The sequence below is a fragment of the Penicillium oxalicum genome, chromosome VIII (assembly GCF_001723175.1).
Source record: "Penicillium oxalicum strain HP7-1 chromosome VIII, whole genome shotgun sequence".
NCBI classification, from domain to species: Eukaryota; Fungi; Ascomycota; class Eurotiomycetes; order Eurotiales; family Aspergillaceae; genus Penicillium; species Penicillium oxalicum.
In genome coordinates this window covers 906010-927749 of record NC_064657.1, presented here as the reverse complement: position 1 = coordinate 927749, position 21740 = coordinate 906010, and the positions used below count along the sequence as shown (strand labels likewise).

The following is a 21740-nucleotide window of genomic DNA, read 5'->3' as shown; positions in this document are numbered from 1 at the left end:
CTATTCACTCACGTCCTCATCCTTGCCAGGAAACACGATATCGCACCGAATCACCGCCAACACATGGTTCACAAAGACAAACAGCCACATGGCCACGATACATATGGACATGGCTGATCCCACGCCCTTGATCGCCTTGCTCTCAAACGCATTGGCCAGGGTGATCGTCGCCAGCGTAAACCCAGTGTTAGGAAAGACCATCGCCCACCAACTCAAATGGAACGCGGTAGGCGGAGCCCGCACCACGGCAATCAGCGCGATGCAAAAGAACCACAAACTGAGGGCCCAGAGAAACGCGCCCGCCGCCAGGGCCAAAGTCTCCAGCACCTGTCTATCAGACGCATTGTCCGGTCGACCCATCACGCCGAATGAATCGGGCAATCCGCGTGCCATGCCGATGAGCGCGAGTGCCGTGAACGCGGGCGGACCCACGCAGATGAACATGCCTGGACGGTGCTCACGATTCGGAAGGCCAGATTCCATCAATCTGCCGATGTAATGCGAGTACATCATGAAGCTGATGCAGAAGCCAAGACCTTGGAAGGTGATGCCGGCCACGACGATGGGGATGCATGTGTCTGGGGGCTGGCGGGCGGCGATGACGGAGGCGATGGTCCCGCTTAGCATGATAGGAAAGGCGGGCAGAACCCAGGAGGGCATCATGGTTTGAAGTCTGTAGCTGATGGAGGTGAAGACGTAAGAGTATTGCAGGACGGCCACAGCGAAGGTGCAGGCGCAGTAGGTCCAGAAGAGGACCGCCATGGTGGTGGAGAAGGAGTGGGCGGGATCTTCACCAAAGTATTTCTCGAGACCGGTGATCATGGTTGCGATGGAGAGCCAGAAAGTTGGGAAGAAGAGGCCTTCGCGCTCGTGGGCGAGTGAGTCGACAAAGTTGCGATGGATGATGAATCGGGCTACCATGAGGGAGGTTACGAGAGCAAATAGGGCGAGGTTGATGAAGTAGATGGCGAGACCGATCTGTTGGAGACCGGGAAAAGTGTTGGGTTGATTGGCGATGAGGAGTGCGATACCGCCTGTGCTCATGGTGAGGGTATACCAAGCCCATGTGAAGTGACGAAGACGCTGGGTAAAGGAGACATCTTTGTGGTGGTATGGTTTTTCCTCATGGTGTGGTGCGATGGTGGTTTCTGAGTGAGATGAATGAGCGGTGCGTTGTGGGAGCTCGTAGCTGTCTGAAACGAGCAAGCCTGGATGCTGTGGAGGAAACATGTTTTCTTGAATCCAGATTGGAGAGGAAAGGAGAGGTTGACTGTGAGCAGCGATTGACCGAAATAAAGGAAAATCTTGCGTGAAATTGGAGGGTAAAGAGTGTCTATCAAAATCCAATTTTGATTTGTTGAAAGAAGACCCAAGAAAATATAAAGAATGAGAATCTAGAGGAGAAAGGAACCGAGTAAGTGGTTGTTGGATAAACCGAAAGATACATCAAGCTTCGAGGTCATGGTATGGACATGGTGTATTTGTATGCTTTTCTGGCATTCACGACGACGTTCTCTGGAAGCTACAATTCCGTTTGATACTTAACCAACTAGCTTCCTCATCGCCCCCCTCCTCCACGACTTCGCCACGCAAGTATCGTCAACCTTCGATGGCGGTGTAGATCCTCATGAACTGATCTTCCGCCAAGAGTTCACATCAGAAGCAAATTCTCCTGCCTGGGGCAGTTTCACTGCCATTCTGTCAAAAAGGGCCCTCGTCTTACAATGAGTAGTGAACATGCTGCCTGAGAGGAGATCCACAGCATTCGTCAGAGCATGCACCCCTTTCGAATGATGGACCTACCAGATCTCAGTAGCTTATCAGTGCCGAGCCCAATGCCCAAAGGACTAGACATTTTCACAAGGGACCAGCGGAGGAGGAGACGACCATCTTGAAGATCTTAGGGCTCGGGTGCGGTGTAAATTACCACCAGAGAAGAAGGGAGGGGGGGAAGGCGTGGCATTGCAATGCAACGCTGCTCCATGCTTGAAGTTTTTGCGACGCATGGATTCAGGAAACAAATAGTTCCAAAAGTGGAGCCAGTGACATAGTTCGTATCAGGTTGGGTCGAGAACACACAGGTTTATCCTTGAAACCTTATTGGGAGGTTGCGACCATCGTTGCGACCATCAGAGAGCAGGAGAGAGATGGAGGAACACCAGGCGTACTCTGGAGATACAGTAGATAGTCCTTGGCTCTTGGCATATGAGACTTCATGCCGTGCAATCTGGATCTTGAGCCGGAAAAGCGTTCATCAGGGCTGCCAAGAACTTGATTCAGGTTGTTGTTGCGTGGCACTGTGAAAAATCGTATTTGATCTCGATGCGAAATGGATCAGATTCCATGAAAACTCTCAGTGGATTAGAAGACTATGTGTAGAATGAGTCATGACCTTTTAACTCAGTAGCAATCATCGCATGTCCGACGCATAAACCGACATGTTTCCAGCTTGTTGAATAGCAAGATTTCCGGTCTACCTTGACGGGATATCCTCTTATCGGGCCGAGTGGAAGAAAAACAAAAAATAACCAAAAAGGGAGCCTCGAGAGTTCCGAAAGAACTTCGCCAAGAGCCGATGATCGACAGTCGGCCCGCTGCCAAGCTTTTGGGGGGCTGTGAATCGGCAAAAGGGGAGCTCCTGGACGAACGGAGTGCCCAAATCTTTCTTTTTCTTTTTTTTTACCTTCCATGAACTGGTCATCTCTCACAGCCGTTGGGCATCACCATTTTAGTCATTGGATCTGATGACAGTGTTCAGATCAGGGTTCCATAATCACTGAATGCATGCGATCAATGCGAGCATCTTCCATATTCCACCAACTCCCACCCAGATTGCCGCATCATCATGTACTGTAGCCCCTGAGATTCCCGCCAAGCGAGCAGCTTATCTTCACAGCCTCGACGCCAAGATCGCCAACCCTTGCACTACCCAAATTTATCATGATAGAATCGAGTTTCACATTAGAGTTACCAGGGGGCCCAGCCCTGCATCGTCCACGTCAAGAGTGCTCAATGCCAAGCACGGATGGATGATCGCCGCGCAAGGCTACCTGTTTGCGCCGAGTCTCAATTTTGGAGAGCCCGTCATCGAGACATATTTTGCGGTCGCGGTGTCTGCGACATGGCCCGATTCGGTCCGAAAAGGCCGAATGGAGGAATCGATCTCTCTATCTTCATGCCCAACTAACCGTGCAACCGACCAGACCGGGCCAGACGAGACCGGACTGGATGGGACTGGTGGTACGTGCTTGACTGGGATGGGGAACGGGAGCATTGGAACTGACTCGGGTCCAGTGCGGATGCCAGGGAAATTGTGAATAAAATCTGCATAATGGATGCATCAGGCTTGTGGATAAGGTAATGTAGGCGGTGCAATGGTTCAATTCCTAGAGAGACTGTGACTTGTCCGATCTTGTGCTATAAATATAGTGAACAATGGTTTCAGTGATGGTACACTTACTACACTTATACAACGACACGGTACCACTAATAGAAATTGCTTTGACATCATTTCAAGGACCGTTTCTCGGACGAGGAAAGAACGCTGAATTCTCGACGAGGCAGACCCGAAATCATAGTTGAGCAAACCATCTGAAAATGTCTGTAGCCATCTCTGAAAGAACATGTTTGGACAAATTAAACGCTGAATGTCCACAGTGTGCGAAAAGGCTTCCACACATCACAATACACTTGAATACATACTACTAGGCTGAGCTCAAAATGCAGAAAGAAAACCAAATGAAAAAAGCACAAAAAAAAGAGAAAAAGACGCAAAACCCCACGAGATTGTCAAATTAGGACAGCCCCAGCCCCGTCCCCGCTGTTGCATGACTTCGGTCAGAAGCAAAAAGAGGCTTGTCGCAAGCACAGAACAGTGGGACAGCCACATTTCCCAGTGTAGCACGTGCTACGGGAACCTAGATCTGAATCAGTATTCACCCTTCTCGTCACTTTCCTCATAGGATTTCCCCCCAGCTCCAGGGCTCAGTCTCACATCATGCGATACACAAGATCGCTAGCCAGTTCGGGCGTCTGATCCAGCAAGGCTTTCATGCTCATCGGCTTCGATCCCTTGACTCCAGCCGCGTACCCCGCCACTATCGGGGTAGCCATCCCACTGTCGCCCACTGCATGCCAGCTGGCCAGTTGCTTTACCCGACAAGCTGCATAGTGCACGACGAGACGCCGCAATTCGTTCTCTCGCAGCTGCGTCGCGGATGTCGGAGTGATTGGCTCCAGTCGAGCGGTTCTGGTATATGCGTAGTGCAGGAGATCCAGCACCACGCCCTGTGCGTCGGACATATTGACTTTCTCCCCTCGGGCAGATTCTGGCTCTTTGTATATCTCCTTGGTGTTCAAGGGTAGGTGGACCAGATCGTTATGGAGTTTGCGGAGACAGAGCTGAGCGAGAGCGGGAATAAGATATCGCGTGGCGAAGACGTAAAGTTTGGCGTGAAAGGTGAGATAAGGCGGATTGGCTCCCTGCAGAGTCTGAGGACTTGGATATCTATCGAACCGAGGCGTTGAGACAGATACCACCTCGTCTTCATATTGCAGGGCTGTGAACTCCTCCCAGAGATTGAGCCCCGCAGGTCGGGGGGATGTATCAAACCGTTGCTGTGCAAACGACATGTCCAGCATGGGTCTGGGAGAGATGGTCTCCCGCTGCGCGGTTGATGGTGTTGGCGACCGAGACGGAGAGGGAGTTGAAGGCTTGGAATTTGAAGCTGGTGGAATTCCATCTTCGGCAAACGACTTTGTTGACTCTGGCGATTTCGGCACATCTGCAGCAGGTAGAGACGGCTGCTGCACGGCTGGAATGGAAGACTCGGAGTGTTTCTCACACGGTGAATCTCCACCTTCCTCTCTCTGCTCATCTGACGGTGGACAGTGCAATTCATCGACGGCTGGTTGCTCTTCAATCTCGGCGGGTGCAGTTCCCTCCTGAATAATCGGTTCAGCTTCTGGAGGAGGTGGCGTAGACGGCGGAGTCAGGCTCGCTGGCGGCTCCGTCTCGGGTGGTTGACTTGACAGCTTGTTTTTCGTCTTTTTGCTCTTGGACTTTTTCGATTTCTTCTCTTTGGATGAATCTGCTGGCTCGGTGAGAGCTAGCTTTGCAGGTGATGGCTCCTTGGGTGCAGCATGCTCCTCTGTCTCCGTTGTTGCTGGCTCGATGTTCTCACTGGGAGCCGACGTCTCAGATGACTCAGTGGCCTGCTCAGACTTTGCTTCTTCACTGTTCTCAGAAGATTTCGCGGCTTCTTTCTCCGGGGTCGGAACAGGAAGCTCACTCTGCGCCGCCGCTACCGCTTCTTCTTCTTCTTCCACGACATCAGGCGATTCAGCTCGAGAACTATCTTCGTGCGCTTCCCTCAGCGCAGACTCTTCTGGTACAGTATAAACTGCGTTCTCCTGCATCCCCTCTTGCCCTTCGACGAGGCTCTCTGGCGGCGGCGAGGGCACCGGAGGTGGTAGCACCGAAGAAAACGAGTCCGAACGATAGGTACCTCGCCAGGAAAGCGCCGAGTTTCTCCCACTCTCGCTCAGAGCTGGTCGAACTTGATTTTGACGCGTTGGCGCTGATGCCGGTGTTTTCGTGCTAACTGCGCATTCCACCGGCAGCGCAGGGACTTTGTAATCCCCGGTGTATGCGTATTCACAAAAGGCGACAAAAGTCTCAACATCTTCCTCTTCGAGAACGGCGATCCGGTGCTTGGACTCTCTCGTGTGTCCATTGTTCATCAAGTTGTGTAGTGGTTTCGAGACATGTTGGGCGAGGCCGGACTGAATGGTCAATTTGGTGTGTTTCGGTCCAACGAGAAATGTAAAGGAGGGAGAGTGGATGATGCTATGTGATTGGAATCATGCATTTTGCGGATCAGTACCTCTTCCGCAAAGTACTACCTGGATGCGCTTTGCAAATGGGCCTCTGACTGCCAGATAGAAGGGAGACGTATCGCATACCTGTTAAAATCACGGAACTCCATGAGAACTGTAGCTCGTTCAAGAGACTCGTCGGCGAGTATTCACTGGACGTTCACAATGATACTGATTCCAGGAGAGAAATTGATATTGCACGCTCTCCACCTCATCCTCGGTGCTGGGCTCATCGCAAAAGCATACGCCTATTTAATACTCGCGGGGAAAAGAACTGCCACAGGTCAGGCGCAGTGATGCTTCCTTAACGGGGCAATCAGTCGGTCTGGTACAAGATGAACCCGCTTGAATCGCGCCTGGTCGCTCGTTCGCATAGACTCCATACAGTTAAGATAAACGAGGCAGTTTGGCTGGTCTCGTATGCTACGTGGGCTGTGATGATGGGTGGACAACTTGGTACGATGATATCCACACCGACGCCTCACTTACTGACCGACAGATCGAGTCGGGTGACTTTCCGAAACGAGTCAGGTACATGGACTACTGAGAGCCAGTACGGACAGCTCGATGCACAATAGTCTAGCATTTGAATCCTTGGTCGCAATACCCAATTTCTCCGGTAGGTCCATCGATAGCTTATTAGATAAATTTACCTATGAAGGTCCGATCATTTTCATAGATCTCCTAGTTGAATACCGCGGTACCTATTCTGAGATTTCGAATATAACTACAGCTTCTACCAAAAAAAGGAGAGGACTTGAAAATGATTTCCTCTTTCTTTTCCCCCCTTATTTTGCTTTCGTGAAAGGTGGTAAAAATAGCGAAGTAAAACCCAGTAACCCGTTCTCATTGATTACTCTTTCGTTTTAGTCCCGGTTTAGTTTAGGCGTTCATGCCCGCAAATCGACCACGCCAAGCCTTGCATTTCTTTTCCTTTGTGCTTGTTCGTGCCCAATCGCCTACTCCACGTCTCTCAAATGCGGGCCCTCGGTCATACACATTGTAGCCAATACGCTCCCAGCCCTGTGTCCATCCACGAGGATGGTCCATACCATATGATGATAAGGCAGGGTAGATGGTGCCGCCTTGGACGCCCTGGAAGTTGGGTTCCTGAAAGTGAAGGGGTGTGTGTGTGTAGTTTTTTAGGGGTAAGGGGGGGTAGCTTCACTTTTTTTTACTGGATAATGTGCCATCGTTCAAGAACAGTCCGATAAGACAAGTACGTTTTGATTCGATGAATTTTCTTCCAGGGAAGGGGTGCCTTTTTCGAGTGGGTGATCAATTGAGTGAGGATGAAAAAAAGAGTATTTGACTCGAGGGCTGTTGACCACCACTCCGCTGCTACAGCTTCTGATAGTAGTGGCTTTGTAGAATGCTTCAATTTGGAAGACCGGTGAGCGTGTCCACCTTGTCTTTGTGCAAGAGGATAGACATCGTGATTTGCAAGGTTGGGAGAGGTCTTTCAAGTCTTGTCATTTACGTGGAGAATATATGGTAGTGATTTTGCTCGCCTCTTCTTCAGTCCAATGGAAATTACCTAGAATTCGAGTCAGTTGTGGGCCTCTTAATCGTGCTTTTTCTTTTCTTTTCTCTTTTTTCTTCTTCCACACACGAGACTCAGGTCAGTAAGTGGAAAAGATACTAAACCACCTTGGTAAATGGCACTTAGCTTGAAAACTTTCACGTGCCTATCGCTGCTTAACAAATATTCATCTTTTTGAACAGGTATCAAACCCGGTTGAACTCCAAGCCTCAAGATGTAAGCTGAGGATTCTTTCTTTCTCATGTACAAATCGAGTATAGTAGTCGAAAAAGTTCGCAATCTCTATCAAGAAGATCTACCGCGATACATGCGCCTCCTCATGATGATCGTAAATCTATAATACAGTTCCAGTAGGCTCAAATGTCAGACCGTCGCAAAGAGAGCAGTCCCCAGCCGAAAACCACCCATTTGGACAGACTGAGCTTCAGCCACATGATCCCGAGTCTGGCAATATCCAAACAAGGGAAATCGCCGAAAGCGCTTCTTCCACTCGCCACCAACCACCAGCATGGCCTCAGCATCTCCTTCTATTGCCCATGCACCAACCGAATCTCCGTGCTCCCAGGCTCCCATTCTCTCAAGCCCTCTCCAACGCTATACCAAAACCTCAACTTGACACACTCAACCCTCGCCCCCTCCACATCACCACGATCAAATGCCTCCGTCAGCGCTTTCACGCACCCGGCAATACGATCCTGATTCTCATCCTTCAACGCCTCAATCTCAACCTCCGCCTCGGGTGACGCACCCACTTCCTCAATCGTCTCCTGCACCTCCATCACCTCCATCAGCGTCTCCGCGTCCAGAGCATGCTTGGTCGATGCATCCTCCGCCGTGACGTCGATCCCGTGCCACTCGCGAAGAAGGTATTGCGCGCGCTGGAGCGGATCCGACAGAGTCCGATAAGCCTCGTTGATTCGGGCAGAGAGCGCCTCGGCGCGTTGCTTTTCCGCACCAGAGGGGTATTTGTCCGGGTGGACTGCGCCCTGTAGTTGCAAGAACTCGCGCCGCAGGTCGCTCACGGAGACTTCGAACGGCGAGTGCGGAGGGGGTCCGGCGGGAAGGGTTTGGGGAAAGATGGTATAGTGATTGGTTGTGTCGGGGGCTCCGACGAGGGAGGAAGAGCTGGTTTCTGAGGTGGTGGATTTGGTTGAAGCTGCTCGTCGCATCATCGCCCCTGAAGATGCATGGATGCGCTTTGCCGTCAAGGTCTGGGGGTGCTTTTGAAAGACCGTGGCTGCGCTGCAGGACGGGCTGAGGGTCGAAGCATCGCGACACGACGAGACTGGCAACTGCCTTGGTGTCGATGTTGTGAGTTTCGCTGCTCTGGAAGCGCGATGTAAGCTTCGCGTTAAGCTTGGAGCGCGGAGTACCATGTTGGAATGTGTGAGTGTTGTTGGTAGAATTTAGTCGGCGAGGCCAAGCGTCATCGGGCCCAAAAAGCGGACGGAGATACCCCCTCGGAAGAACTAGATCGGGGCAAGTTTCGGGCGGCTCCGCGCTTATCCGCGCTTGAGGTGATGACGATATGCTTCATTGTTACGCCTGTCGGCTACTTCAGCATTGATTGCACATGGCGGCGAAAATTGGGGTCTATTTCCACTGAACTGAGTGTGTATGTGAATATTCTTGATGGGAAGCTCGATCGATTTCTCGCGAATATCAGCTGAGGATTATTGGGACTCAAAATTCAAACCGTATACGGCGATTCCAGTGAATATTCAAGGCATTCATAATGTGACCTATACGCTAAATTAATTTATAAAGCGGTCGGATTTGGGGGGGGGGGGGGGGGGGGGGGGGGGGGGGGATAAATAAGGTTGCTGGCATGTCTGTTTGGGCGTCATGAAGAATGGCATTTATTGCTCAGAGAGTCTCCTTCACGATGAATCACTCAATACCCCACAACTTCACGGTGCGATCGTGACCACAGCTGGCTATCCATTGGGCGTCACCACTGATATCCGTGCTAAGAACGTTCCCCGAGTGTCCACTCAAAGATTTCACCAACGACCAGTCATCAGCACTGAAGACATTGACGCTCCTATCAAACCCACTGGACACGAAGAAGGTCCCTGATTTCTTGGGCTCCACTCCTGGGGCGTTTGGTGTCGCTGGAGCCCCATCGACATCCATCTGTCCACTGGAGGCCTCGGTCGTGGGCAGGAAAGAGGCCGACTCAAGACCTTTGTACCAGCGAAGGTCCGACACGACACTCTTGTGCGCTCCAATGCCACCAATGTTCCGTACTTGACGCAGATCCCAGCATTTGACCCAACCATCGCCCGACCCGGAGAGTACACGGTATCCATCAACGCCCCAATCTAGGCCAAAAATTTCACGAACGTGCCCTTCCATGATCATCACGGTGCGACCTGTTCGCAGGTCCCAGATGCGGCCAATACTGTCCAAGCCGCCACTGGCAAGCAGTGACCCATCGCTGTTGAACGCAACCGCGTAGACTTCGCGGGAGTGACCTTCCTGTAAGAGCAGTTCCGTCGTCGTCTCCACGTCCCACAGACGCCACGTCGTATCGTAGGACGCAGACGCCACGTAGCGGCCTGATGGGTGAAACTCGGTGCGACACACACGACCCGAATGTCCGGTCAGAGTGGCAAGAGGCTTATCCGAGTCAAGGGCCCAAAGATTGAGGTTTCCCTCACCACCACCAGAGACGAGATTCACACTAGACGGAGAGACCCCAGATTCCGGTAATGTCGCCCCGGGGAACCAAGCCAGGCCACCTACACGATCAGTATGACCCTTCAAGTCGGCCTTCTCTTCCAAATTGGGCACCGATAGCATTTTGATGCCGCCAGACCAGTTTCCAGCGGCGATCGTCTGTCCATCAGGAGCAAATCGGCAAATGCTGACCGGCCGATCACCCGCAATCTGGGACCCGTAGAGATCGAAATTCCCGAGTTTCTCCTTGACGGCTTTCCGGTGCTTCACGTGCGTCCGCAGCGGAATTGTAGACTCTTCCTTCAGACGCGCCACGCGAGCCTTGGCCCGCGGTAATGAAAACCGAGCCATTTCCTTTCGTGCTTCCAGCAGCGCGTCGGATCCTTCGGTGTAGAATTCCTCCTGTTGCTCCGCCTCTTCCTCCTCCGCTTCTTCCATTTCGACATCTCCCTCGCCTTGCCGGTCCGATAGATCCGTCAGCAATTCTCGTAGACGATCCCGTCGATCTACCGCGCCTTCGCCGAAAAGTGTGATGGGTTCGCCGAGCTCTCGTAGTCGTAGGCGCACGCGGGTATCGTCTGTTGGCACCACCATGGCAGCGGCGCGTCGTTTCCGCTCGAATTGAGCATGGATCGCGGAGCCCGTTCCGACGGAATGCCCGCCGCAGCTGCGGGCATATCATAGTCTGTGTCCAGAGCTGTGTGGTCGCATGGTTAGCAGGGGGAGAAGGGTGTACGGCTGGGGAGGATAGAAGCCGCTTACGGACGTTGGCCAGATCAATGCCCGTATCCATCTCCTGGGGAGGGGGAAACAACAAATATCAGTATAGATCCATGCACACATCAATGATATCCACGCGCAGTGGTCATTGGCCGCAGAGTGTCCAGCCTTCACCCATCTGAGGCGACTAATGCGCAAAGACCGGCCGGCATTCATGTATTCAGGAAGATGCTTACCTCGGCAGCCTCCTCAACGTACGCTTGTCGCGCAGGATGCATCATCTTGGCAGGGAAAAAGGGTGGCGTCCCCTCAAGTGAGTTGAGTCAAATCACAACGCTCTCTGTGTGTCCAGAAGAGCTACAAGCTGAGCTTGAAAAGCGGGTTTTTTGGGAGGTGGACGTTGCGGGCGGCAGAATTGATAAGGTCCAGATGGCGCGGCAAAAGTTTCGAAACCGCAGCCCACACTCTCTGCATATGCACCAGGGGATTGCAGCTAAAATCTGACGAAGCGGGGAAAGAAGCAGATAATTTTAGAACTAAAGCTAGTCTGGAGGAAAAAGGAAGCTTTCATCAACCATCAAAATTTGCCCTATCCGATATGCTCTAGATTTGATATTATTTTCATTTTTCTTTTCTCTTTGGTTATCTTCACTTTCAACCAGACAAGACGACGAATGACGCCAGGCGGTCAAAAAAGCGATAAGCATGCGTTTCCTATCCGCTTCGACCAGCAGCGCTGGGCCAAGTTCAACAAATATTTCAACAACCTCCACTTCAAGAAGACCTTTGGTTTGGTCTTCCTCCACTTTTCTATTCTTCTCTCTCCTTTTTTGCAATGCTCTTGTGAGTGCTTATTTCTGGAAGGGTTGTGACCTTCCGCCTCTGGCCATGATCTCGTCCAGCGTGCCCGCAAGGGTCTGCAGTTCCACTGCCCGCAGCCTTCAAGTCTCGAGTGTGTTGCGCCATGGAATCTCTCCCTCGAGCTGTGATGCTTTACAGTTCTCCCTCTTTGCACGCAACCTGCAATGCTCCGCTCAACACCCTCGTCAAAACGCTCTCCATTCCACATCTCGCCGATCCTTTCATTCCTCCTCACGCCAACAATCCAAGTCCTCGTCTTCCTTCAACCGAATCTCATACAAGCTTGCCGTCTCCTCCTCTGGCAAGGGTCGGCGCTTTCACCCTCTCAAAAATGCCTACCACTTTGATCCCGCGGTCTCCGACGTGATCGGAGTCTCTCGAGACCCGGATCCTGGTGTTCGCCGGCGCAATCGTCCAGACAGCGGTGAAGATGCCTTCTTCGTCAGTCGCGTGGGTGCCGAAACGTCGGGCCATCCGGACACAGACGGTGCTGTGGCCTTTGCCATCGCGGATGGAGTGGGCGGTTGGACGGAGTCCCGAGTAGATCCGGCGGACTTTTCTCACGGTCTATGTGGCTATATGGCTCAGTCGGCGTTGGCGTGGGATTCGCCCGCGGAGAAATTGCGTCCCAAGCAGCTGTTGCAAGCGGGATATGATCAAATTGTGAAAGATCCCACAATCAAGGCGGGAGGCAGCACCGCCTCCGTCGGGGTGGCCCTTCCTGATGGTCGAGTGGAGTTGGCCAACCTAGGCGATTCAGGCTCCGTCCTGCTTCGTCTCGCGGCCGTGCATCATTACTCCGTCCCGCAAACCCATGGCTTCAATACGCCTTATCAACTCAGTGTGATTCCTCCCAAAATGCGTGCCCAGGCGTCGGTCTTTGGGGGATCTTTCCTAGAAGATACCCCCCAGGACGCGGCCGTGACCAATGTCCAGATGCAACATGGTGATGTGCTCATCCTGGCGACTGACGGTGTCTTTGATAACCTGAACAATCAGGATATCTTAAAGATCGTCACCACTCGGATGGTAATGACCGGTGCCTGGACAGCGACTGAGGATTCGGGAGTGAAGATCTCAGACGAGATTGCCCGTCTGACGGTCCCGGGTGGTCTGGCCACTGCATTCCCTCCCCCAAGTCCACCGACAAGAATCAACAGGCCCTCGAGTCCGTCTACACATTACAGTCTCTGCTCGCCGCCTCCATCGCCGGCGAGGCCAAAGTGGCCAGTATGGACTTCCGACGGGATGGGCCCTTTGCCAAGGAAGCCCAGCGCTATTACCCCGGAGACTATTATCGCGGCGGTAAAGTGGATGACATTTGTGCTTTGGTGATGGTTGCTATTGATGAAAGCTTGATCAAGGCGGAGTGAAGAAAAAAACTACCTACATACCATGCCCACTGCATTATTTTGTACATACTTCCCGGCCTTTCGGATCCCTTTCTTTTTTTTGTGGTCCTCTTTGGTTTAAACCCGCCTCCCCCTTCTAACCTTGCCACTCTTCTGCCATTTTATGTCATGTTGTACTCCAGGAGGGGGGAGGGGGGAGGTGGGTAGGAGGTGGAGGAAACCTGTACTGGCATGAATCATTGCATTTAGAAAGGCGTTGGGAATTTCTTTTCTTTTTTTTCTTTTTTTCGCTTCTTCGTTTGCGATGAAACTATACCTTACTATACGTCATCCAACCAAGTCCAATGGAAAGACAGTATGTATCTCAAAAAAAAATCATCTTCTACGCAGATATCAAATCCCAAATCGTCCCCAAAAGAAATGAAATGCTATAAATACAATGCCTGTCCACCACTACCATCACTTCTCTTTGGCTAATCGCCAGGCTCTCAATTCTCTATTACTTGATCTTCCTTTTTACCCTTGCCCGTGAACAATGAACAGTACTATTTGACTATGTACCTACTCAAAACTTATGTACTTGAGCACCTTACAGAAACAGGAGAACCAAAGGGGGGGAGTTGGGTTTCCAAACACAATAGACCCCTACATCAAGCCAATGACGGAACACTTTTTGGCGAGTCGGATTATCAAACTCACGGTACGGTCCAAGGGGAGGGAGCGATAGGCAGTGATGGGGTGAGAAAAGCAAAAAGGGAGAAAGACAAGGGAAACGAAACTAAAGATAACAAGAATAATGACTGGAGCAAATAGACGCAAACAGACTAGATCTCTTGTCCGAAGACGACTAGAGCGAGAGACGGAGAAAGAGGGAGTCTCTTGAGGATACTGTGGGAAATGGAAGGGAAATGAACAGGGAAGAAGTAGAAGAATCAGAAAAAAGGAAGAGATATCAAAAAAATATTATCAACATTGAACAAGAGCACTATAAACGAGGTTCCGATCTCGGTCTCCTTGGTGAAAAAAAAGGCGAGGTAATTGAACAGCTGCATCAAATTTGAAAAGAAACGAACACGAGCATGACATGAGACTCGAGCGAATGGTGGAATCCAGAGAGTGTCAAGATAGAGATGAAGACACAGAAAATGGGAGAGAGAAAGTAAAAGGGGGGAGAGGAGGAGGGAGAAGCAAAATTTGCTGGAGGTGAGGATTGGAATTTTTCAGCAAATGTACGCCTATTCCGCAGCCTCTTCGGTCTTTTCCTCGTCCTTCTCGTCAGCCTTGTCCTCCGACTTTTCTTCACTGGGTTCCTCGCCCTTCTCCTCGGTCTTCTCGTCGGCGGGCTGCTCTGATTCCTTGTCTTCCTTGTCCTCCTCGTCTTGCTCGGCTTCTTGAGGCTCGGCCTTGTCCGCATCGGCATCGGGCATCGGGGTATCCTCCCCAGTAGCCTTGCTCTCGGCCTCTTTCTCCTCCTCAGTCTCCGCCTTGGGGGTCTCGGCGGCTCCCTCCTCCTTAGAGGCACCGTTTGTGGAGGGCTTGGCTTCCTTGTCCGACGGCGCAGGGGCATCAGCTTCCAGAACGCTCTTCCAGCTGGTCAAAATCCCCAAAGCACGGTGTCGGAATTGGAACTCCTCGTCGCGGGGAATGGTGTCGAGCTTGACAATCATCTTGAGGACCTTGTTGATCTTGGTGGCACGAATGATGGACACCTCCAAATCGGTGTGTTTTTCGAGCTTGTCAAAGTAGGTGGCCATGGTGGCCATCTCGTCCTCCTTGGGGGGCATTTCACGAGAAATGAAGCCCTTTTGCAACTTGTGGCGAAGGAAGAGAACTAAAGGTTGAGATTAGCCGGCGATCCATTACAAAAGATAGGTGTTTCACAAAATTTTGAGAACCCAATGGAAATCCATGTACATACCTTCCTTCTCCTTCTTCTTTCGCAACTCCTCCGGGTCGACCTGCTTCTCGGGCTCCTTGGCCTCGGGGGTAGAATCTTCCTCGACGGCGGCTTTGCTCTTCTTGGTGCTGGCCTTTTTGGCCTTGCTGGCCGGAGCTTTCTTCCTCTGCAGGGGCCTTGGGGGTGGTCAACTTGAGCTTAGTGTTGGTCTTGGGGGTCTTCGCAGGCTGTGCATCTGATCAGTGGCCGGGTTTTCCTCTCGTGGTGGTGACAGTCGTCTTTCCAAAGGGGGAAACTCACCTTTTCAGCCTCGGCATCGGTCTCGTTCTTGCGCTTCTTGGAAGAAGCCTTTGACTTCTTCGAGTCTTCCGCATCCTCCATCTCCACGTCGGTCTCGGCACCCTTGCTCTTGCGCTTGTTCTTGGTGGCCTTCTTCGCGGCTTCCTTCTCCGCCTTGGCAGCCTCCTTTGCAGCCTCCTTTTCAGCCTTGGCGGCCGCTTTGGCGGCCTCTGCGGCCTCTTCCTCCTCAATCTCCTGCTGGATAGCGGCCTCGTGGTCTGCGAGCATCTGCTTGAAGTAATCCAGATCATGGCCCTCGGCGGCGACCTTGTAGGCCGCAATCAAGCCCTTTGACTTGTTCTTCTCGGAAACATCCTTGCACTCGTCCGGCGTGATGGGGGTAAGTTGAGTGTTGGGAATCCACGCACTGTAGCAAATTCCGACGGGCAGGTTGTTAGCGGTCCATTGTATGGACAACCCCCGCTGTTTGGGGAGAAAGACGTTCTTGAAGCGGTGTTAGACTTACAATTCGTTGCTCTGGAGGAACATGACAGGGAAGGTTCGCTCGTGGGCCCGCTTGCCGTCATCCGCATAGTCAGCACGGTATGTGCCGTCGGGCTGCGCCGCCGTGACGGGGCGAGTCTCGACCAGACTGGGTGGGAGCATGTCTTCGTCACAGATGATGGACGGCCAGGGCGCATAGCTACGCAGGCGCGCGAGGTAGTACTCGCCAGGCTTCACGTTGAGCTGAGTGATCTTGGGCATCGACTTGCGCTTGTTGAGCTTGGACCTCTCAGCAACACCACTGGAGCGGCGGCGATCCTTGAAAGACTTCTTGGCTGAGGCCGGAGTACCGTTTGCCTCTGGCGCAGTGGTCTCGGCGGCATCGCCATCATCATCACCGGCGGCGGCGCCAGACTCATCCTTGGCGTCATCGGCATCATCAGACTGCTTGGGCTCGTCACCGCCATTCTCAGCCGGTTGCTTCTCATCGCTATCGTTTGTAGAGTCTAGGAACGGGGCGAGGCCGTGGCCAGTGAGGTTAGCTGGATTGCGGTCGCACAAAAAGCGCAGGGCAGTTGACCGTGGCCGGTGAGCACCACATCTTCACGTGAGGAAGCTTTGGGTTCCCTTTGATCAGACGCGATGCGCAGAGAGAAGAGACATGAAGCTTACCGGTGGGCTTGTCTTCGGTGGTGTTCACGTTCTCCGTCTCCTGGTCGGCAGGCTTGTCGGCGCCCGCGGCCGTCTCGCGCTCGGGCTGGTCGACAGCCTCAGCGGGGGCAGCGACAGGGGTCTCGTCGGCCATGATGGAAGTAACCCGTGTGGTCGCAAAGGATGAAGGTCGCGAATTGAGGAGATAGGTGATGTCGTGGGTTGTGAGTGGTGAATTGGGGTGGTAGGGGAAGGTGGGTGAGAGAGATGTGGAGAAGGTAAAGAATCGCGCAGGTCGGCTCGCGGGAAGGACGCGTTGGGGGTCCTCAGGAAACGGGGGGGGGGGTTTGCGGCGGCCGAGCAATGACGCCACAACGTGCAAACAATAGCTTCACCACAGCTTCAGCTCTTGAGGTGGGTTTCAATTGACAAGAAGCGCGTATAGAGCCTTTTCAATAAAGGTGTGGACTCGTCAAAAAGCACGAGAAGTCGAACCAAAAAAAAACAAAACTTTGCTCCCTGGTGGTTGTTTTGCGCCTGCGCGAGATCGCCAGCCGCTTTCGGTTGTACTGTTGCACGAGGCAGCGATACGGGGCGGCTGCTGTGTGAAGCACGGCGATGGAGCCAGTAATCGTATCCGTTCACCTGCACACTCGAATTTGACGGTTCGAGCACAGGAAGTAGAGCCTCGGTCTGAAGTGTGTGCGAGCTACACCAGGGGAACTTTCAGGCCAGTGCTGGCAATCAACCACGCGTTGACTGCCTCGGCGGACACTTCCCAACTTTCGTTGGAGCGGGTCGACAGCGCGTAATTTGGAGTCAGGCGCAAGCCTCGATAGGGGAAAGCTACACCGAAGCTTCTTTTTTTAACGTTCCTGGTTTCTTTCATGTTAGCTTCGAGCTCGTTGGCCTCCGTTCGAGTTTTCGACGTACCTGGAGGGGGTATCTCTAAGCTACCCAAGATGAGAGGAGCCGCGCGCAAACGGCTTTTGCTGATGCTTTTCGGGGTAAGAAATACACGCGAGCTAATCCGACAGGGCCGATCGATAGGGTACAATGCGGTATAAGAGATGGTGTGAGGAGTCAAGATTCAAAAGGGCACGTACAGCAACGTTCGAGGCAATGGTTTCCGTGGCTCCAACGTCACTGCCGATTCACGCACGTGCATGGCACTTCCCATCTCGTGAAATAAACGTTGGACAAAACAGCTCCATTCGCCCACCTCCATACCTCACAGTCCTGGAACACGACAACCACAATCTGGTCCTGCCCCTCCAGGACAAATAAGGATTCAATTACATGATGTGAGTCCTTAAAGATATTTTCTTAAGCAACATAAAAACAAAAAAACAAAGAGGAAACGAGTCAAATGAGTAAGAATATATGTATTATGAATGTGCTCCTATCTCGACGGATCCTCTAGGCCAGTCAGAGTGATAAAATAAATTATGTACTTCCTCACAGCGACTCAAATCGCAGTCTTGACAGGGAGGAGAAAACCGCTTGCGGTGTCATTGTCTCATAGGAACCAGCGGAAACGGGCAAGCGAAATTTAGGGCAGTGGATGCATCAGACATTAGACGGCCAAGGCTCTGCCGGGGGTATTTTAAAAGACTCATGAGGACGAGAGAGAAAAAAAAAAGAAAGAAAGCGAAACCAAAAAGAAGATGAATCGGCAATGGGCAGAGAGAAGCAAGTGCGGCGAGGAAGAGGGAGCCGGCGAATGCAGTAAAGCGCACGTCTATCACCAAGGCAGCACGGCCTGACGAATCTCGGCATCGTCCGAATCCCAGTCATCAACGGTTTTGGTATAAAGACTGATGAATGCCGGCTCTGGCTTGTGGATTCGCACCAGCCAGAGGAAATAGTCTTCAAAGGGAAGCAGGTTGAGAAGAATTCCGTTGAAATTCCACCCTAAGGCACAGACCAGGGCACCTGCGGCGGCATCCAGAATGAAATGGTTGGCAGTTGCCACGATAGCGACCAAGATGGTGAATGGGTATAGGAAACCCAGCGTCAAACAGAGCATGCGTCGCCATGAGTGAAGACGTAGACCCGGTCCACACCCCAGCCGAACGCGAAGGGGTCTACGGTGCTGTGAGGGGAGGGGAATAGTCATGATCGTGGTTCCAATCATGAGCGCGTATCCAAAATGTAAGGAAGGCATGGCCGCTAGCGGGCAAAGGAGCATCCGGTCAGCCATGAGGACGATTGTCAAGCGTGGTCAAAGGCGCGTCTAGGTGACTCACCATATTGATTGCAGAACCGATTCTGTGTCCAGACGCTCCCGGCGCCATTCTCTCCATGAACCGTGTCGACGAATCCATAACTGCGGCTGAGCTCGCCCTCGGGACCTTCAACGTTGGGATCGCTCAACAGGCGTGGGGGCATGCAGGGCCACAGGGTGAACACCACAAAGGCCAGCAGATTACATACAGCCATGGTCCGTCTCCGCGCCTGGTAGAGCAAGGGTCCCGCGGGGGATCCGCTCGCGGCTCCGCGAGGCTTGCCGGATTGGGCTTCATCGATGCGGTTGCGAGTGGTGGTATAATAGTAGAGCCAGACGAGGAAGGCGATGGTTCCGGGGATATGAATGAAGGAATAGATCCAGTTAATCCACATCATGACCGTGGGATGGCGCAGAAAAAAGCGTTGAATGTCCAGCTCCCAGAAGATGCCCAGACTCTTCTCGACGTCAATCACACTGAGGGCATGTCGGCGCGCGACGTCCACAGTATCATCTTTGAGGGTGAGTGCAGTGAAAGCACGACCAAGTTGATATGTCTGTCCAGTTGAATCAACAGGCAAGTCAGAAAGGGCTTCTCGGTGTTTTCATTTTGTTTTTTCTACTTGGTTTCATTTTTTCCTCATCTCCTTCCCTTCTTCCCAGAACAAAGCATCCTCAATCGCAACTTGACTTACCCAGTAAACCAGCGCCCAGTACCAACATTCCACCAAGAAAGGAAGCTTCCGTAAGAGACGACTCAACAAACGCTCTGAAAACACCTCCGAGTTGGGAGACCAAATGGACCAGCAATGGCCGAGGATTCGCAGCTGTCTCGTGTGCCACTGGTTGTCACTCGTGACCGAGTGCGCAGAGCACGCGCGCGTTGTCAAGAGTCCATCCTTGGGCGAAGGGCTTTGTTGCCTGACTCGAGCGACTCTGACGAGTCCGTCCGACGATATTCCGAGGACTGGCGGCGGACATAGATCCGAGGAGCCGAAGAGATCTTGGTGGCACGGTTGATCCAGGTACCGCCGAAGAGAAGGACAATCACCGTCAAAGGTTCGAGGATGGCGCCGGCGCCCATTTTTCTGATTGGAGATGGACGAGGACGAGGCGTAGATCAATCGGGCGGGGGGACTCCAACAGCAATAGAGAACTAGATACACTCTCGTCCACGGATGTAACTGTTGCGAGGGAGGAAGGGAAAGAGAGGAGACGAGAGGAGAGTGAACGCCAGGGAAGAAATCAATCCGATTCCACTCTCGGAATCGGTCAATAAAAAACGACAGAGAGGAAGAAGAATGGAGACACATGCGTCACTGTAAGGATAAGTCTGCTGCTGGCGTGCCAAGTCTCGGGAACAGGGCCGAGGAGATGGGCGACGCTGGATGGGTCCGCCGGTTATGAGATAGGGCTAGCAGTAGTCGGATTGCATGGGAGATGGAGCATCAGAGCAGTGAGGAGCCGTCACTGGCCAGTAGAGATCATGATTGCCAGAGATTGGCAGATCTGGAACGTGGTCCGGTCCAGCGGTCCCCTTCTCCTTCCCTGTCTGCTCTTGACCTCTTCAGACCAGGGAATCAGGCACAAGTACCGAACCTGGGAAATAAGAGAGGGGGACCGGTTTCCGTGAATCATGATCGGCTGTTCTCTCGTGGTGGATTCAGCTCTCCGTCGTCACGCCCGGCAAGGCTCCCTGGCCTATGAAGTCTATGGGGGAGGAAAGAGCTATGGCTATGAGCACGGTCCACCCACTGGGTCACTCCCTGGCTTCGAGTGGATGGCGTCAATCCGGTTTACGGGGGGGTTCCATATTGTGTGTGTGTGTGAGAGAGAGAGAGGGAGGGGGAGGGAGAGGCTAACCGGATGGACTGAGATGGTGCCGTCCGGAGGAGTGGTTCCGTCGTGACGAAGAGTCAGCGGAGCCCGGAGTGAACCGAGAACCGATTTGCAGTGCATCTCGGACGTGGTGCTGCTTCAAGCGCCGAATTGGGTAAGGGGAACGAGGAATGGTCATCCAAAGCTGTGGAAAGCCGAAGGTTGTTGATCAGATGACCTGCCCGGGCCTGGGATGACCGGTTCTGGTCAACTGTCACGACCTCCTCTCTCTCTCTCTCACACCACTCCGACGGATGCCTGGTTGAAGAAGCTCAGAAATTGGGATGCACGATTATGCAGGGATGCATCGCGCATCGAGGGCGAACCATCCAGTCAGGAGCGCAAGACGAAACTCAAGAACGAATGCCAAGTCGAAGTGGGGCCTTTACTGCTCCACCGGACGATGGCCAGTCGGCGAACTTGGCAAGAAAACAAGAATTCGTCCAGAAAGTACAGAGGATTCCTAGACCTGAGGAGTGGTGTCGCGTGCTCCATGGAAAAAACGATGAGTGCGATGTGGTATCGCGGACTGAGAAAAGTTCTCCCGAATATGCACAATAGGCTATCATTCTTTTCTTTCTTTTTTAATCGGCTGTAGCTGTCCCGTGATCCATGGCTCCATGAGCGTCCGCAGTTCTGAACAGTTCTTGAACATCGAGGACGTCCTCGAGAGGAATGGCCACCCATTCATCCGTCTTTAAGCCATCTTACTTCACGACCACTCTTATAAAATGAGCAAAGACTTCTAATAGGAGAATACTGTGTAAACGTACAAACTGGCAATGTCAAAGATGCAATGTACACGATGTGTGTACATCGCGCTACTCCCGTAGCGTCGACAACAGTGCTACATTCTTTTTTACCCCGGTCGGAACTCTCTGCAGGGCTGGCGTATCACCGCCACACCCGCAACTGACGAGAGTCCGAGTCCACGACGATGTCATCATGTGAGCTCGCGTTTCCGAAAGCTTATTTCGGACGCGCATGGTCGCATAATAATGCATCCTTTTGTGCGGACGACCTGTATTTTTTTTGTGCTGTGCAGCGGTGTAGATCATGCTGCAATTGATCCACAAAGTCCATGCCTCTCTCCCCTCCGATGAAGATGATCTTTTGGGAAAATACCACCATCAAATTTTGGGCGCAAGGGAGAGCAGATGGAAAAAACGGATGGGGTTTTTTTGGACAGAAAAAGAGGTAAAAGAAAAGGAGAGAAAAAGAGACAGTACAGGAAAGCCGAGAATAGGATGCATCGTATCCACTTGAAGC

The 21740-nt window shown here is 52.5% G+C and overlaps 8 protein-coding genes across 8 annotated transcripts; 2 read left to right on the top strand and 6 right to left on the bottom strand.

Moving 5' to 3' along the window:
• POX_h09628 (uncharacterized protein) lies at nt 1–1230 on the bottom strand (the record flags this gene model as incomplete). The annotated part of the gene is made up of 1 exon (XM_050118378.1): nt 1–1230. One exon carries the CDS (start codon nt 1228–1230, stop codon nt 1–3), a length of 1230 nt encoding a protein of 409 aa, XP_049965165.1.
• A 1550-nt stretch (nt 1231–2780) lies between these two features.
• Nucleotides 2781–3317, top strand: POX_h09627 (uncharacterized protein; the record flags this gene model as incomplete). Its single annotated transcript, XM_050118377.1, has 2 exons — nt 2781–3240; nt 3295–3317. The coding sequence occupies 2 exons, from the start codon at nt 2781–2783 to the stop codon at nt 3315–3317; spliced, it is 483 nt and encodes a 160-aa protein (XP_049965164.1).
• A 673-nt stretch (nt 3318–3990) lies between these two features.
• Nucleotides 3991–5742, bottom strand: POX_h09626 (uncharacterized protein; the record flags this gene model as incomplete). Its single annotated transcript, XM_050118376.1, has 1 exon — nt 3991–5742. One exon carries the CDS (start codon nt 5740–5742, stop codon nt 3991–3993), a length of 1752 nt encoding a protein of 583 aa, XP_049965163.1.
• Nucleotides 5743–7947: 2205 nt separating this feature from the next.
• On the bottom strand, nt 7948–8796 carry POX_h09625 (uncharacterized protein; the record flags this gene model as incomplete). Its single annotated transcript, XM_050118375.1, has 1 exon — nt 7948–8796. One exon carries the CDS (start codon nt 8794–8796, stop codon nt 7948–7950), a length of 849 nt encoding a protein of 282 aa, XP_049965162.1.
• Nucleotides 8797–9310: 514 nt separating this feature from the next.
• POX_h09624 (uncharacterized protein) lies at nt 9311–11103 on the bottom strand (the record flags this gene model as incomplete). The annotated part of the gene is made up of 2 exons (XM_050118374.1): nt 9311–10769; nt 11081–11103. The coding sequence occupies 2 exons, from the start codon at nt 11101–11103 to the stop codon at nt 9311–9313; spliced, it is 1482 nt and encodes a 493-aa protein (XP_049965161.1).
• A 607-nt stretch (nt 11104–11710) lies between these two features.
• On the top strand, nt 11711–13056 carry POX_h09623 (uncharacterized protein; the record flags this gene model as incomplete). The annotated part of the gene is made up of 2 exons (XM_050118373.1): nt 11711–12784; nt 12844–13056. 2 exons carry the CDS (start codon nt 11711–11713, stop codon nt 13054–13056), a joined length of 1287 nt encoding a protein of 428 aa, XP_049965160.1.
• Nucleotides 13057–14270: 1214 nt separating this feature from the next.
• Nucleotides 14271–16520, bottom strand: POX_h09622 (uncharacterized protein; the record flags this gene model as incomplete). Its single annotated transcript, XM_050118372.1, has 5 exons — nt 14271–14866; nt 14954–15098; nt 15233–15638; nt 15738–16257; nt 16388–16520. 5 exons carry the CDS (start codon nt 16518–16520, stop codon nt 14271–14273), a joined length of 1800 nt encoding a protein of 599 aa, XP_049965159.1.
• Nucleotides 16521–18110: 1590 nt separating this feature from the next.
• Nucleotides 18111–19677, bottom strand: POX_h09621 (uncharacterized protein; the record flags this gene model as incomplete). The annotated part of the gene is made up of 4 exons (XM_050118371.1): nt 18111–18538; nt 18616–19150; nt 19289–19445; nt 19520–19677. 4 exons carry the CDS (start codon nt 19675–19677, stop codon nt 18111–18113), a joined length of 1278 nt encoding a protein of 425 aa, XP_049965158.1.
• Nucleotides 19678–21740: the final 2063 nt, after the last annotated feature.